The sequence below is a fragment of the Myxocyprinus asiaticus genome, chromosome 21 (genome assembly GCF_019703515.2).
Source record: "Myxocyprinus asiaticus isolate MX2 ecotype Aquarium Trade chromosome 21, UBuf_Myxa_2, whole genome shotgun sequence".
Lineage (NCBI taxonomy): Eukaryota > Metazoa > Chordata > Actinopteri > Cypriniformes > Catostomidae > Myxocyprinus > Myxocyprinus asiaticus.
In genome coordinates this window covers 10,417,114-10,433,221 of record NC_059364.1, presented here as the reverse complement: position 1 = coordinate 10,433,221, position 16,108 = coordinate 10,417,114, and the positions used below count along the sequence as shown (strand labels likewise).

At 38.8% G+C, this 16,108-nt stretch overlaps 1 protein-coding gene across 6 annotated transcripts in view; it reads left to right on the top strand.

The window, feature by feature from the left end:
• The window catches only part of LOC127412422 (collagen alpha-1(XIX) chain-like), a 210,820-nt gene that overhangs the window by 146,711 nt on the left and 48,001 nt on the right, over positions 1 to 16,108 (top strand). For all 6 annotated transcript variants that reach the window (XM_051648762.1, XM_051648761.1, XM_051648760.1 and 3 more), the window contains 5 exons: positions 2,937 to 2,972; positions 3,199 to 3,243; positions 3,371 to 3,424; positions 3,922 to 3,963; positions 15,101 to 15,205. In XM_051648762.1, the coding sequence (XP_051504722.1) occupies positions 2,937 to 2,972; positions 3,199 to 3,243; positions 3,371 to 3,424; positions 3,922 to 3,963; positions 15,101 to 15,205 (282 nt within the window). The remainder of the gene's footprint in view (positions 1 to 2,936; positions 2,973 to 3,198; positions 3,244 to 3,370; positions 3,425 to 3,921; positions 3,964 to 15,100; positions 15,206 to 16,108) is intronic.

Here is a 16,108-nt window from a genome sequence, read left to right as displayed (position 1 = left end):
GACGGGGCACAATCTGGCACCCACGACCAGACCTCTGGAATCTCCACATCTGGCCCTTGGACGGGACGTGGAAGACCTAAGTGGCATACCACCCGCAGTGGTAAACACGATCACTCAGGCTAGGGCTCCATCTACGAGGCGCCTGTATGCCTTGAAGTGGCGTCTGTTCGCTAAGTGGTGTTCTTCCCGACGCGAAGACCCCCAGAGATGCGCAGTCGGATCGATGCTTTCCTTTCTGCAGGAGAGGCTGGAGGGGCGGCTATCCCCCTCCACCTTGAAGGTGTATGTAGCCGCTATTTCGGCTCATCGCGATGCAGTAGATGGTAAGTACTTGGGGAAGCATGACTTGATCATCAGGTTCCTGAGAGGTGGCAGGAGGTTGAATCCCTCCAGACCGCACCTCGTCCCCTCGTGGGACCTCTCTGTAGTCCTTCGGGGTCTACAGGGAGCTCCCTTTGAGCCCTTGGAGTCAGCTGAGCTTAAGGCACTCTCTTTGAAGACAGCCCTCCTGAGTGCACTCACATCCATCAAAAGGGTAAGGGACCTGCAGGCGTTCTCTGTCAGCGAATTGTGCCTGGAGTTCAGTCCAGGTTATTCTCACATGATCCTGAGACCCCGACCAGGCTATGTGCCCAAGGTTCCCACGACCCCTTTTAGGGATCAGGTAGTGAATCTGCAAGCACTGCCCCAGGAGGAGGTAGACCCAGCCTTGGCGTTGCTGTGTCCGGTGCGAGCTTAACGCATCTATCTGGATCGCATACAGAGCTTTAGAAGCTCTGAGCAGCCCTTTGTCTGCTTTGGTGGACAGCAGAAAGGAAGCGCTGTCTCCAAACAGAGGATCGCCCACTGGGTCATTGACGACATCGCAATGGCATATCAGGCTCAGGACATGCCACCCCCTGCGGGGTTACAAGCCCGCTCTACCAGGAGTGTGGCGGCCTACTGGGCCCTGGCCAGTGGAGCCTCTTTGGCAGACATCTGCAGAGCAGCGGGCTGGGTAGCACCCAACACATTTGCGAGGTTCTACAATCTCCTGGTTGAGCTGGTCTCGTCCCGTGTATTGGCAGGCATGAGCAGGTAAGTTCCGGGACAGCTGGCCGGGTGTACCGCTTGCGCATAGCGCCTTTCCCCTACCTTGAGGCGAAGATGTGCGCTCTAGACTCCCAGTCGTGTTCACAGACTGTGATCCCTGGATGACTTTCCTCCTTAGCCCTCTGGCAGTTGAGTTTGCCGGCCCAGTACGTGTGCTAATGAGACCCTGTACTGAGGTAGGTGCTCCACATTTGCTGGTTCCCCGAAGGCGACCCCATGTGATATCTTCCACAAAAACGTTTCCTTGTCAGTAAACTGCGTCTTCGGTCGCTATGCTCTGTAGAAACTCCTCCCCCTTCGGGTAGGACCTACCATGGGACCTCTCCACATGACATATTTCCGACAGGACTCGGTAAGACCATGTGACATATTCCACTCAAACTACCCCCCCCCCTTCTTGGGTGGGGTGTGGTCTCCGCAGTGTCTTCACCTTGGGAGGGACACCCCCCGACGTAGACACTTATGGCTCCCAGTCGGTTAACAAATTCCACTCTTTCTGGGGAGAAAAAAGAGGAAAAGAGGCCTCAGCTGGGCTAGCCTGTCCCTTTTGTTGGGCAGTCGACTTGTTCCTGTAGGACCATTCGACACTCATAAGAGCATTGGGGGAGGTTACGTGACGGCCTGGTGCGCTGGCTACGAGGCACACAGCGGTCTGCCCGTCACACACCGCCAGTTCACGTAACACAGTTCAAATAGTTGTGGCGTTTTGTATAGGGACCCGTAGTGTCACTACATCGACACAACATCGAGTGAGTGACAGATAGGGAACGTCATGGTTACTTTCGTAACCTCCGTTCCCTGATGGAGGGAACGAGACATTGTGTCCCTCTTGCCACAACGCTGAACTACCCGCTGAAATGCCTGGGACCTGGTCTCGGCTCCTCAGCACAAAACCTGAATGAGTGGTTGCATACCAGCTCCTTTTATACCCGTATATCCGGGGGAGTGGCATGCAAATTCCACTTGCCAATTCTCATTGGCCTTTTTTCAAAAAAGCAGAGGTGTTTGGGGCTCCCAAGAGTGACCCCTAGTGTCACTACATCGACACAACGTCGAGTGAGTGACAGATAGGGAACTCATTCAATTATGGCACATCAAGTGTATGGAATAAGATAATAGTCATACTTTGCCATTGCTTCAACCAATTCAACCTCTTGCATCTTTCCATCCTATTCACTTTATTTACCTATTCATTTATTTTATCTTTTAGCTTATTAGTACCATTTTGTAGTTTTTGTTAGTTATTCGTGTTTATCTTTTTGTAAATAAAACTAATTTTATTACAAATGTGTGTTCCTTGTGTTGATTATACAGAAGAGCTCTAAAGGTTAGGCCGAATTTTACGAATCCTTCAGATTAATCTGATGACCAACTCCAATTTACATATTATTTTACTGTTAAGGTGAAACTCCTTAGCTGGTGCCCCGAGGATGGAGGGAGGGGCCGTCTGATATTAATAATCACACACACATACACCTTAAGTGAAGTGTGATCGAAAATCACCACATATTTTGGTGTCTTGTGTGAGGCCCAGTTCATTTCAATTGGTGCCAGGGTGATTCTCACTACACTTCTGTATGGTGTAGTGGAGATCGTTAGTTATTTAGAGTGGTGTACACACATAATAAACTTGAATTTGGCTTGCCCACATTTAACGTGCTCTGTCGATGCATTAAAATGGTTCTGAGAAAGGTTCTTCTTATACATTTATACTTATATCCAATGATTGTGTAGTGAATTGCCATTGCTGATTTGGCTCAGTATAGCTTACTATTGCTTTTTGTGTTTTTTGAGAGAGATGAGTGTAGTGATTATGAAGAATAACTTTGTTTTTCTTTCTCCAGGGTCTGATGGGACCAAGAGGGGATCCAGGAATTCAGGTAATGGACAAATAAACATCCAAAAATCATCCATCATAGATCAGTTATTTAAATAATAAATCATTACCCATTATATATTGACCAATAAATATTATATATTATTCTACAAGTTAACAAAATCTTTACATGTTAAAAAGGCTTCACTTTAATTAAACACAAAGACTCATTCTAGATTGTATTGAATATGAATGAATTATATTTTGTTTGTGATTTTATTGTTTCACAGGGTCCTCGTGGACCGCCAGGACTAACCGGATTGCCAGGAAATATGGTGAGAAGTGCTTTTTTTTTTAACATCAATTTCTTTCAGTATGTCTGTCTCTAGTAGTATGAATGTGTGTAATAGAATGTATGTCATTTTGTGTTTGTATTAAATTATATATATTTGTTTCTGAAAGGGACCACCAGGCCCACAAGGCAGACCAGGACTCCCTGGACCCCCTGGAGAACCAGTAAGTAACATATATTTTACTGACATATTTTAGTGACATCTGTGTCCCTTCATTAAAAAGTCATTTTCTTTGACATTGAACAACCTTCTGTAAATCCATATTGAATGTAACGAGAGGATATAATATAATTTCAACTGTACAAGACCCCACCGCTCTGCTTTGTGGTCCTGATCACCATGTCCAGATTTATTTATGACCAGCTAACATGGCCATATGCCAAATAATAAATGAATGAACATGAAATATTGATTTGAGTTTAAATTATTGTATTATGTAATAAGTAATAGATGGTGAAATTATATGAAAAATGGTCATTACACACAAATATTTGACCACAGAACGCCACGATTGACTAATCAGATCAAGTATTTAAGAGAGCCATGTTAAAAATGTGATAAAAGCTTGTTGCCACCTTTGTATTGCATCTCATTTGGGGAGAGGGGTTCTTTGTTCTAATATTGTATTTAATGACGTTTTTAAAAATCTTTCCATTTCAGACAGCACTACCCATTTTTGGAGACATGGGCGCATTACTGAAGGTACCATTTCATGCAACTATTGTCATCCTATGCACTGATTTATTTAATGGAAAGGCTTTGTGTCATCAACTGCAGACTAGTGGACTCTGACAGGCTAGAACATCAAAATTATAGTAGACAAATGAAAAAATTAAATGGTGCTGAATTTACAACTAGAACTCATGTACAGAAATTTATTCTTTTTTAGATGCACATCAGCAATAATTTTGACATAATGTTTTCTCATAATGTTTTGTAGTTAATCACGATTAATCGCACATTATAAAAAAGTCCTGAAATTTAACTCTAAATATACTTACTTTCCTGTCAAAATGCATTTATTTTCTAATTAGGAAAGAAAAAAAAAAACAATATGTAACTATATAATGCTTTAGTAAAATTTTCCTAAAAAAGTCTTTCACAGTATGAAGATAGGAATGCACTGAAATAGCACCAATTCAAGTAACATTAAACATTTCCCAAAGTCTAAGTGGGAGTTTGACTAATTTAAAGAACTAGTCCCCACATAGGTTTCATATTCATTGCAATGGACATTAAATCTCTTAAACTCTCATACTCCAGAATATTAATCAATATTTGTTACAGCAGTCGTAAAGATTTGCATCAGGACGTCAACCCCAGCATAAACCGCCGCTTTGAACTCCACATGAAAAGATCTTGCAGACAAAATCATCTCATTCTGCGTTTTGGTGATAGTTAAGATTTGCTTTGGTACTTAAAATGTGCCTTGATTTCTGATCTTGATTAAAAATACTTGATTTCTGTCACAAGTCCCATCTGGGCATGTTTTGTACAACACATAGCATTAATTGCTTCTTTCCCCATCACTTTATCACTTACACCGAATCACTGCTGTGTGTGTTTGTGATGTTTGCATCAGTGTATTGACTCTTCCATCCAGTGTTTATGCTGGTTTAAGCTGTATTAACGGCAATGGCAATAATCACGATTAAGAAAATTTAGATTTAATTACCGTATTTTCTGGAAATAAAATAGCACCTGACTATAAGTCGCACCGGATCAAAATTGCGTTTTTGTGAGAAAAAAACACAGATAAATCGCATCTCTGTATAAGTCGCACTGACAGAGTTTGCATGCGGCAGGCGCCTGCGCTCCCGGGTCAAACGCACTCCATAAAGATTACAGTACCTCAGAATCTACGCATCGTATCACAGTGTTTTGGGCTTGTTTAAAACGGGAGAATTTGCTTTAAGTAATTGTGTCTACAGTTCCTCATATTCTGTTTATGTTTCATGAAAGAAATGCAACAAGTAAGCCACATCTGTTTATAACATCTGTACCTCTATGCTGTGCGCAAATAAACAGCTTTTAATCTGTGATTAAAACAATATGCCTGTTATATTCTATTCATTCATTAACATTAGTGACTGTCTATCTGTGGATATTTTTGATATTTGCAGCCCTCTTTGCAATGTATTAATTATCCTGTTAACTGACTGGATGTTTTTACTACAAGTGTGATGAAAAGTCATTTGTGGGCACGTGAGGAGTTGCGTTTGACAGCAGTCTAGAGTTTGTTAAAACAATAATGTTATGAAGACAGAATATTTGAAATGGCATAAAGTACTTTGTAAAGGTAAAATATTCTTAATTAGCAACTTTAAAACGCTTATACATCACTGTGACTAAAGTTTTCATCTGTTTGGTGCACGTGTGTTTCACCAGCTGACATCAGTTACGTATAAATTATGTATATAAGTCGCTTCAGACTATAAGTCACAGGACCTTTCAGATGATGAAAAAAACTTGACTTATATTCCAGAAAATACGGTAATCGCGTGCGTTAACACGTTAATTTTGACAGCTCTAATATATATACTGTATATATATATATATATATATATATATATATATATATATATATATATATATATATATATATGCACTCACTGACCACTTTATTTGGTACACCTATACACCTACTTATTCATGTGATTATATACACGGAAACGCCTTGTTGATAAGAAAGGTCAACGGAGAATGGCCAGACTGGTTCGAGCTGACAGAAAGGCTACGGTAACTCAGATAACCCCTCTGTAAAATTGTAGTGAGCTGAATAGCATCTCAGAATGCACAACACGTCAAACCTTGAGGCGGATGGTCTACAACAGCAGATGACCACGTCGAATTCCACTTCTGTCAGCCAAGAACAAAAGGCAGAGGCTGCAGTGGGCATACCATCTGTGTACCTCAGCAGAAATCGAGATTTATCAGACCAGGCTATGTTTTTCCAGTCTTTAACTGTCCAGTTTTGGTGAGCCTGTGGCTACTGCAGCCTCAGCTTTCTGTTCTTGGCTGACAGAAGTGGAACCCGATGTGGCCTCAAGGTTTGACGTGTTGTGCATTCTGAGATGCTATTCTGCTCACTACAATTGTACAGGGGGTTATTTGAGTTACTGTAACCTTTCTGTGAGCTCGAACCAGTCTGGCCATTCTCTGTTGACCTCTCTTATCAACAAGGCGTTTCCGTCTGCAGAACTGCCGCTCACTGGATGTTTTTTGTTTTTGGCACCATTCTGAGTAAACTCTAGAGACTGTTGTGCGTTAAAAACAAATCCCATGAGATCAGCAGCTAAAGAAATACTCCAGCCACATGTTTTCCCCATTCTGATGATTGATGTGAACGTTAAATGAAGCTCCTGACCCCTGTCTGCATATATATATATATTAGGCATGTAACGATACACAGATTTCACGATACGATACAATATGATACTAACACCCACAAAGGTTTCACTCAAACTTATTCAAGGATTCTAAATACGTAAATGTCTTTTAAATCATAAATGCCACAAAAGTGTCTGACATTGGAAATAAGAAGCAGAGCTCTAAGTAACTTAAACAACAGCACTGCATTTATTTTTACTTATTCATTTATATTTGTATAGCACTTTTCACAATACACATAGTTTCAAAGCAGCTTTATAGAAAATCATGCCTTGTTGTCTGAAAGCCCCCTGTGAACAAGCTGAAGTGACTGTAGCAAGGTAAAAAATCATTTAAATTTTATTTAATGGTGAAAAAAAAAAAAAACTTGAGTGGAACCTGACCTCTGGTTTACGATATATGTACATAATCCGATATTCTTTAGCGGCTTGAGCAAAAACCGATCGGCACACATAATTTTGTTTGCCCTCTTCCCCCTGTTTCACTTTGCATGCAAACTTTACCGGCATTATTACTGGCTTATAACATGTGCGCATGTTGTTCTCAAAGTTGTTTACATTTTGAAGTCAAAAGCAGATAATTATAAATCTCATGTAATCGCGGGTTTCTTACATTGTCGGTTTTTTGAATAAGCTGTTTTTTGATAGTTTTGACTCATAGCTTATGAGTGTCTTGCTATGCATGTCACGCTAAGTGTCAGCTGGGAGAGGCGGCTGTTAAACTTACTGCTGCTGTTTCTGCCTCACAAATCCACAGATTTTTGTGATGTCGGCATAAATAAAACAACATGTTTGATGTACTGTAGCACCAGGACATCATACCGTCGTTTGGCAAATTCGACAAGTTGTAACACTACAATCTACTTGGCATTTGCCATCGATCTTCTCGCCTATGTACTGGAAGTGTGTTGCTCTGTTTTCCTGTGAGCGCTCCTGTGGAGGAGACTTATCCGCAGCTCTCAATATTGCGCTGATTGGCTTTAATTACACTATAATGTGTTTGTTTATGTATCGTACAATACATATGGTATTGTAAAGTGAGTGTCATATCATACGATACAATACGGAACGATATTTTTTTACACCCCTAAAATATATATACATATATATATATATATATATATATATATATATATATATATATATATATACAATGGCGGCCAAAAGTTTGGAAAAATGTACAGATTTTGCTGTTTCAGAAGGAAATTGGTACTTTAATTCACCAAAGTGGCATTCAAATGATCACAAAGTATAGTCAGGACATTACTGACGTAAAAAACAGCACCATCACTATTTGAAAAAAGTCATTTTTGATCAAATCTAGACAGGCCCCATTTCCAGCAGCCATCACTCCAACACCTTATCCTTGAGTAATCATGCTAAATTGCTAATTTGGTACTAGAAAATCACTTGCCATTATATCAAACACAGCTGAAAGCTATTTGGTTCGTTAAATGAAGCTTAACATTGTCTTTGTGTTTGTTTTTGAGTTGCCACATTATGCAATAGACTGGCTAGTCTTAAGGTCAATATTAGGTCAAAAATTGAAAAAAGAAACAGCTTTCTCTAGAAACTCATCAGTCAATCATTGTTTTGAGGAATGAAGGCTATACAATGCTTGAAATTGCCAAAAAGCTGAAGATTTTTTACAAAGGTGTACACTACAGTCTTCAAAGACAAAGGACAACTGACTCTAACAAGGACAGAAAGAGATGTGGAAGGCCAGATGTACAAATAAACAAGAGGATAAGTACATCAGAGTCTCTAGTTTGAGAAATAGATGCCTCACATGTCCTCAGCTGACAGCTTCATTGAATTCTACCCACTCAACACCAGTTTCATGTACAACAGTAAAGAGAAGATCCAGGGGTCCTGAATGAAGAACTGCAAAGAAAAAGCCACTTTTGAAACAGAAAAACCAAAAGAAAAGGTTAGAGTGGGCAAAGAAACACAGACACTGGACAACAGATAATTGGGAAAGAGTGTTATGGATCTTAACCCCATTGAGCTTTTGTGGGATCAGCTAGACTGTGAGGTGCGTGAGAAGTGGACAAGACAGCCACATCTATGGCAAGTGCTACAGGAAGCGTGGGGTGAAATGTCACCTGAGTATCTGGACAAACTGACAGCTAGAATGCCAAGGATCTGCAAAGCTGTCATTGCTGCACGTGGAGGATTTTTTAATGAGAACTCTTTGAAGTATTTTTTTTCAAATTGTAATAGTAATTTTTCACGTTATTAATGTCCTGACTATACATTGTGATCAGTTGAATGCCACTTTGATGAAAAAAAGTACCAATTTCTTTCCATAAGAGCAAAATCTGTACATTATTCCAAACTTTCGGCTGCCAGTGTGTGTGTGTGTGTGTGTGTGTGTGTATATATATATATATATATATATATATATATATATACAGTGGTGTGAAAAAGTGTTTGCCCCCTTCCTGATTTCTTATTTTCTTGCATGTTTGTCACACTTAAATGTTTTAGATCATCAAACAAGTTTAAATATTAGTCAAAGATAACACAAGTAAACACAAAATGCAGTTTTTAAATGAAGGTTGTTATTATTAAGGGAAAACAAAATCCAAACCAACATGGCCCTGTGTGAAAAAGTGATTGCCCCCTAAACCTAATAACTGGTTGGGCCACCCTTAGCAGCAACAACTGCAATCAAGCATTTGCGATAACTTGCAATGAGTCTTTTACAGCACTGTGGAGGAATTTTGGCCCACTCATCTTTGCAGAATTGTTGTAATTCAGCCACATTGGAGGGTTTTCGAGCATGAACTGCCTTTTTAAGGTCATGCCACAGCATCTCAATAGGATTCAGGTCAGGACTTTGACTAGGCCACTCCAAAGTCTTCATTTTGTTTTTCTTCAGCCATTCAGAGGTGGACTTGCTGGTGTGTTCTGAATCATTGTCCTGCTGCAGAACCCAAGTTCGCTTCAGCATGAGGTCACGAACAGATGGCCGGGCATTCTCCTTCAGGATTTTTTGGTAGACAGCAGAATTCATGGTTCCCTTTATCACAGCAAGTCTTCCAGGTCCTGAAGCAGCAAAACAGCCCCAGACCATCACACTACCACCACCATATTTTACTGTTGGTATGATGTTCTTTTTCTGAAATGCGGTGTTACTTTTACGCCAGATGTAATGGGACACACACCTTCCAAAAAGTTCAACTTTTGTCTCGTCAGTCCACAGAGTATTTTCCTAAAAGTCTTGGGGATCATCAAGATGTTTTCTGGCAAAAAATGAGATGAGCCTTAATGTTCTTTTTGCTCTGCAGTGGTTTTCATCTTGGAACTCTACCATGCAGGCCATTTTTGCCCAGTCTCTTTCTTATGGTGGAGTCATGAATACTGACCTTAACTGAGGCAAGTGAGGCCTGCAGTTCTTTGGATGTTGTTGTGGGGTCTTTTGTGACCTCTTGGATGAGTCGTCGCTGCGCTCTTGGGGTAATTTTGGTCGGCCGGCCACTCCTGGGAAGGTTCATCACTGTTCCATGTTTTCGCCATTTGTGGATAATGGCTCTCACTGTGGTTCTCTGGAGTCCAAAAGCTTTAGAAATGGCTTTACAACCTTTTCCAGACTGATAGATCTCAATTACTTTCTTTCTCATTTGTTCCTGAATTTCTTTGGATCTCGGCATGATGTCTAGCTTTTGAAGATCTTTTGGTCTACTTCACTTTGTCAGGCAGGTCCTATTTAAGTGATTTCTTGATTAAGAACAGGTGTGGCAGTAATCAGGCCTGGGTGTGGCTAGAGAAATTGAACTCAGGTGTGATAAACCACAGTTAAGTTATGTTTTAACAGGTGGGGCAAACACTTTTTCACACTGGGCCATGTAGGTTTGGATTTTGTTTTCCCTTAATAATAACAACCTTCATTTAAAAACTACATTTTGTGTTTACTTGTGTTATCTTTGACTAATATTTAAACTTGTTTGATGATCTGAAACATTTAAGTGTGACAAACATGCAAAAAAATAAGAAATCAGGAAGGGGGCAAACACTTTTTCACACCACTGTATATATATATATATATATATATATACAGTATATATATATATATATATATATATATACTGTATATATATACAGTATATATACACACACACACAGTAAGCACTCCATTCCCATCAGTCAGAGTGTGTGCAGCTCTTAAGATAGATCTTACTCTGTGTTGTCATAGTATTTTTGCTGCCTAGAGGAAAAAAATATTTTCTGGAAGATTTCAGAAACATTTCCTGTCTTATAATACAAAGTGCTCAAGTAACCGAATAATAATGACATACTGTAGCCAGAGGGAATATACAATCCAGTTTTACCTTAAATTGCTCTTAAAAAGTTCTTTCTTTGTCTGTTTCTATTGCTCTTTTTTAAACCCTGTACATCAGAATAAGAATTAGAATGAGCTTTAATGCCAAGTATGCTTACACATACAAGGAATTTTTCTTGATGACAGAAGCTTCCAGTGCACAAACAATACAGCAACAAGATAGAGATCATAATAATATTTATTTATTTATTTTGTATTTTTTTTTTTTAAGCCAATAGAAAATAGAAAACAGACAATGAAAGAACTTTTAAGGATGTATATCCATCTTTAAGAAAAAATAATTATTTCTACTTCCCCCTTCTGCTTCCCTTTTATTTGTGCTTATAAGTACGTTTTGCACTTCTTCCTCCACCCACTACTCTCAAAGTCTTTATATTTCTGTTTGGTAGGGTGACCATATTCTGGTTTTCAAAAAAGATGACGCCTTTTTTCTCCAGGGGGGTATATAAATAAATAAAACATTCTTTTGAATGTCCATGTACTCAAATAAAATATTTAAAGATATGAGCGTAGCTTCATTTACTATTACTATTATTTTGAATGGCCATGGAAAATGAAGCAATGTGATAAATTTACCTGGTCGCAAAAATTAGTCCGTTAATTTACCTGATGAACTTTCACCTTTTGCTGACCCTTTATGCTTCGCAGAGCTAATGTGTGCTTCTAAATCACTTGCACCTTTATTAGTAACTGACACATAAGTGCCAGCTTTACATGTCATACATTCTGCTTCCCACAGATCTCGATCTGGACGAATGCAGGGGAATTTCTGGTGCAAGTCTTCTGTAAATTTGCACTTTCGTTTGGCCTTGTTTCCACTCTGCTGTCATTTGCTGCTACTGTCAAGCAACTGTTTGATGCCGAACACAGCAGCGCTTTGCGCGTTCGTGGAGAGATTGACAGGCAGGAATTTGGCCAATAGTTGCTGCAAGCCTCTTATAATCGACCAATTGATGTGCGAGAAGGCGGGACTTACAAAGAGGGGTTAAAGCAATGCAAATATGCGCGCACACACAATGAAGTATTAGACCAGATGCACATCATAATGCAACTAGAGCCAAATCCCGGACATTTTCGCAAATTTAGAAATCCCGGCCGGACGCTTTTTTAAGATCAGAAAAAGAGGACATGTCCGGGGAAAAAAAGGACGTATGGTCACCCTACTGTTTGGGCATCATACATTCATTTCTCCATACCTGAAGAAACGTCTGACAAGATAAATGCCCATATGCTCACATAATGACTCCTTGGTCACATTGAGATTCGTAGGAGTGAACTGTTAACCAAACAACACACACGCACACGCACACGCACACACACACACACACACACACACACACACACACTGACTTACTGTAGCTAATGTACTGTAGTTAATGCTTATCTCCTGAATGGATTTTGAGAAAACATCAAAATATACTTACATTTCATAAGAACAGACAGTGCTCATGACTGCTTTCTAAAGAGTTTTGATGAAGAGTTTGAATAGGAGCTGAAGTCAAGCTGTCATGTCACCCGCTGGTTGTAAACAATATATTTTCTTTCCTTATGCTTAAAAACAAGAATTGAAGCATGACTGTCTTTGTCTACCTGACAAAGAGAAAATAGCTTGGATGATATAAGCTTTTCTGCTTCATGACTTTGTTTTTTGACAGTGGGGTCGGCTTTGTGAAATCAGGTACAAATAATGAAATAAATTACATATTTTTTCCAAATAAAACAACAACAAAAAAAACATTGTACTAGAAAGAAATAATTCTTTTTAATCTAATTAAAGATGTAGTTCACCCAAACAATGTTGTCATCATTTACTCACCCACATGAGTATATCTTCCACCCAGTGATATATTTCTTCCTCTGTGAAACATAAAAGCTTCAAAAAGGATGCAAAAGTTCTATAAAAGTATGCTATGACTTGGCTCAAGCCATAAATTATTTTATCTAATTATTATTCGGAGATTTACACATGTAACATTTTAAACGTACATTTTTTTAAAAGTTTGGATAGACGCTGATACAGACAATATGGATGGATTGACAGCATCAAAAACAAGTTTTTACGTATCTACAGCTTTAGAAAAAAATATTTGCAATCCTTCAAATATAAAGTAGTCCAAACGACGATATGATGCATGCTCTCTGATGGCATACAATAATTTTGTGTGAAGTAGAGAGTGGAATTAAGTTTTTAATCGCTAAAAAAATCTTCTGCTGATGCATTCCGTGAAGGCGGTTATTCGCAGGGAAAATGCCATGTTGCTGTCGGTCACACGACAAGTGATAGCCAATGAGCATTTGACATCACTGACATAAAAACTGTGTCATAACACTTCTTGAGGTGCCAATTTTTAAATGTTGAAATAAAGTGCAGGATTTGACTGTTCCAGGTGCTGTGGCGAATGGGGATGAAGATCACTGAATAAAGTATTAGATTTGGGTCTGTTCCTCACACAGAGCTAACATGTGGCTTCTGAAGAGATTATAACACACGAATAGAATGGATTACTTTTATGGTTGTGTTTTATGGTGCTTTTGTGGTTTATATTATGGTCATGTTTTGGAGTTACAGCATATTCGGAAAACTCCTATTGTGTCCCGTTAATTAATTATTAATGTATTCAGTAAGGATCCGTAAACATTTGTATCTCTCTAAAATTGTTTGTACATAAAAAATGTACGTGTTAGATGCTGTCAATATGTCAATATTGTAGTTTCAGTGTCTATGCAAACTTAAGCAAATGTATCCTATATGTACCCTTATTGTAAGCAACATCCTTGAACATCCTTTGCTAATGTTAAACCTCCATGGCTATATGGATCACATGCAATTTGCTAATTGTCAGCCTTACAAAAAAGAATCCAAACATAATTGCAGTCCCTGAATCGTCCAGCACCTATTCAGCAGGTCAGACTAATGCACTAGTAAATTGCTATCTTCAGAGAGCTGCAGAAACTGCGCACAAAAAGTGCATCCAATGTGAAATGTCACCTCAATCCCTGTGACCTATTACTGTAAACCTTTGATTATGCTTCACAGGCCTACAGTTACGTTCTTAAAAAGCAGAAGCGAGAAAGGTTGCTTACTTAGCCCCAGAGTTTTAAAGCAGCCTTTGAAAGCACCATCGCTCCTACTTTTCGCATTTATCTCTGTATCATTGGGAAAATGTATTGAGGTGAATGCATTAGGCTGGCAAGGTTAAAACCCAGGAAAAAAAAAAGGTTTTGAGAAATAACTGTGCATCCCTAATGCATGCCATTATCGAGTTTTTTGTGTCTCTGAGTTTGACCTTAGCTTTTTTATACATGTTGCTAACTCTAAAAGCTGGTTAAAGTGTATATATTTTGATGAGACATGAATTTTATACATATTATGCAGTAAAGATTAGTATATAGAAGCAGATAAATATATATAGAGAGAGCTTATGAAAACGAATAAGGATGTTGGAATATTTTTTGCATTTATATATAATTACATAATAAAAAATGTAAAAATGCTAATTAATGTTCCAGAGAAAGCTCTATAAACAGAACTTGCTGAAAACTATAAATTTGTTTTTCAATGTATTTATTTTACTCCTTTTTTGTTTTTTGGTTTTTTAAGAATATCCTTTAAATTTGAGGTGTTGCTAATGAACAGCATGGCAATGCTATCTTGGAGACTCATGCTAGTCTAAACTGGTCTTTTCAGTAGGGAATACTAAAGCAGACGAAAAGAAGGAGCTGTTGACTGTCAGAGTTTTAGAATACCGTCAATGTAGTGAAAATATTATGATTGTAACGTTTCAAGTAGCTGTATCAGCTACATAACCATTGTAATTTGATTGATTTCAATGGCGATGGTGCATCGTAAGGACAAGGAGGAAAACACAGAGGTTTTAAAAAGTGACACTCACTCAACCATGTGACCAAAAGTTTAGAAAATTTCATATTTTGCTGCAACACACTCTGTTGAAACTATCTGTTGTCCAATTATAATTTTAGAGAAGGACAGTTGCTTTCCTATGATGCCCTTATAGTTGTTTTACAGGAAAACATCAAATGTCCGCCTACGTGATGCACCATTTTGAGATGTGTTGCATTTGATGAGTGATTTATGATTTGACAGAACGCCTGCAGTGTGTGTCAAACCAGACTACCAGGACTACCTGGGCAGAAAGGAGAGAAAGGATCCCCTGGAGCTTCAGGTGTTCCAGGAATGGATGGAGAAAAGGTAAAAATCACTGCAAACACATTTAATCTCCTCATTTATTAATATTTTGTCTCTCCACCTGAGATTATCAGGCAGCGAGTGCTGTCACTTATTCTGATTGATACAATAAATGATTTATTCCATTGAACATAAATTTGAAAACCAGACAAGCACCGCTTTAACTGTGGTGTTGGTGATTTTCAGTGTTGCTTTTTAAGGCAAGCATAACTATTACTTTTGTTCATACAATACTTAATGTTAGGGATTTGATTAAACCTCTAACTCTAACTCTGCATCAAAAAAGCATACTTCTTTACTATATGGTATGCCAAAAGGAGTATGTCAATTGAGTAGTTTGTCTGATTCCTCAGTATTTGTAAAATATTAGCCGGAAATACCCAGATGATCTACAGCATTTAGCGAGATTCAAAAGTGGGCATTTTACTAAAACGGTTGTTGGTACTACATCATACAATACCAACATTCCCGGATGAAGCATGTCCAAGAAAGTATTCATACTGCTTACATGCATACCTAAAGGGCTTTATTTAGTAACAGTCGAATAGTACATTCTTCATCAAATGCAGTACATACTCTGACAGTACACAAATTTGGACACAGCTTAATTATTTTAATATTTTAAATTCGGCTCGTTTATGGCCCCACACTGTTTGTGCTACAGATCTGAATGATAATTAAATTCGAGTGGGAGGAGAGTTATTACTTTTCTAAGTAAAAAGACTTACAATTTTTGCCTGGTGGACACTTAAACAGATTGGAAAAAAAAAATGTATACCTTGAAGGCGCAACCTAAGCCATACCTAGGGACCAGAATATCATAGAGACTCATGGGTGGGATCTTTTGACTAGGGCTAGTAATGAATTAGTAATAAGCACCACTTGGGCCAGTAAAAAGCACCATTC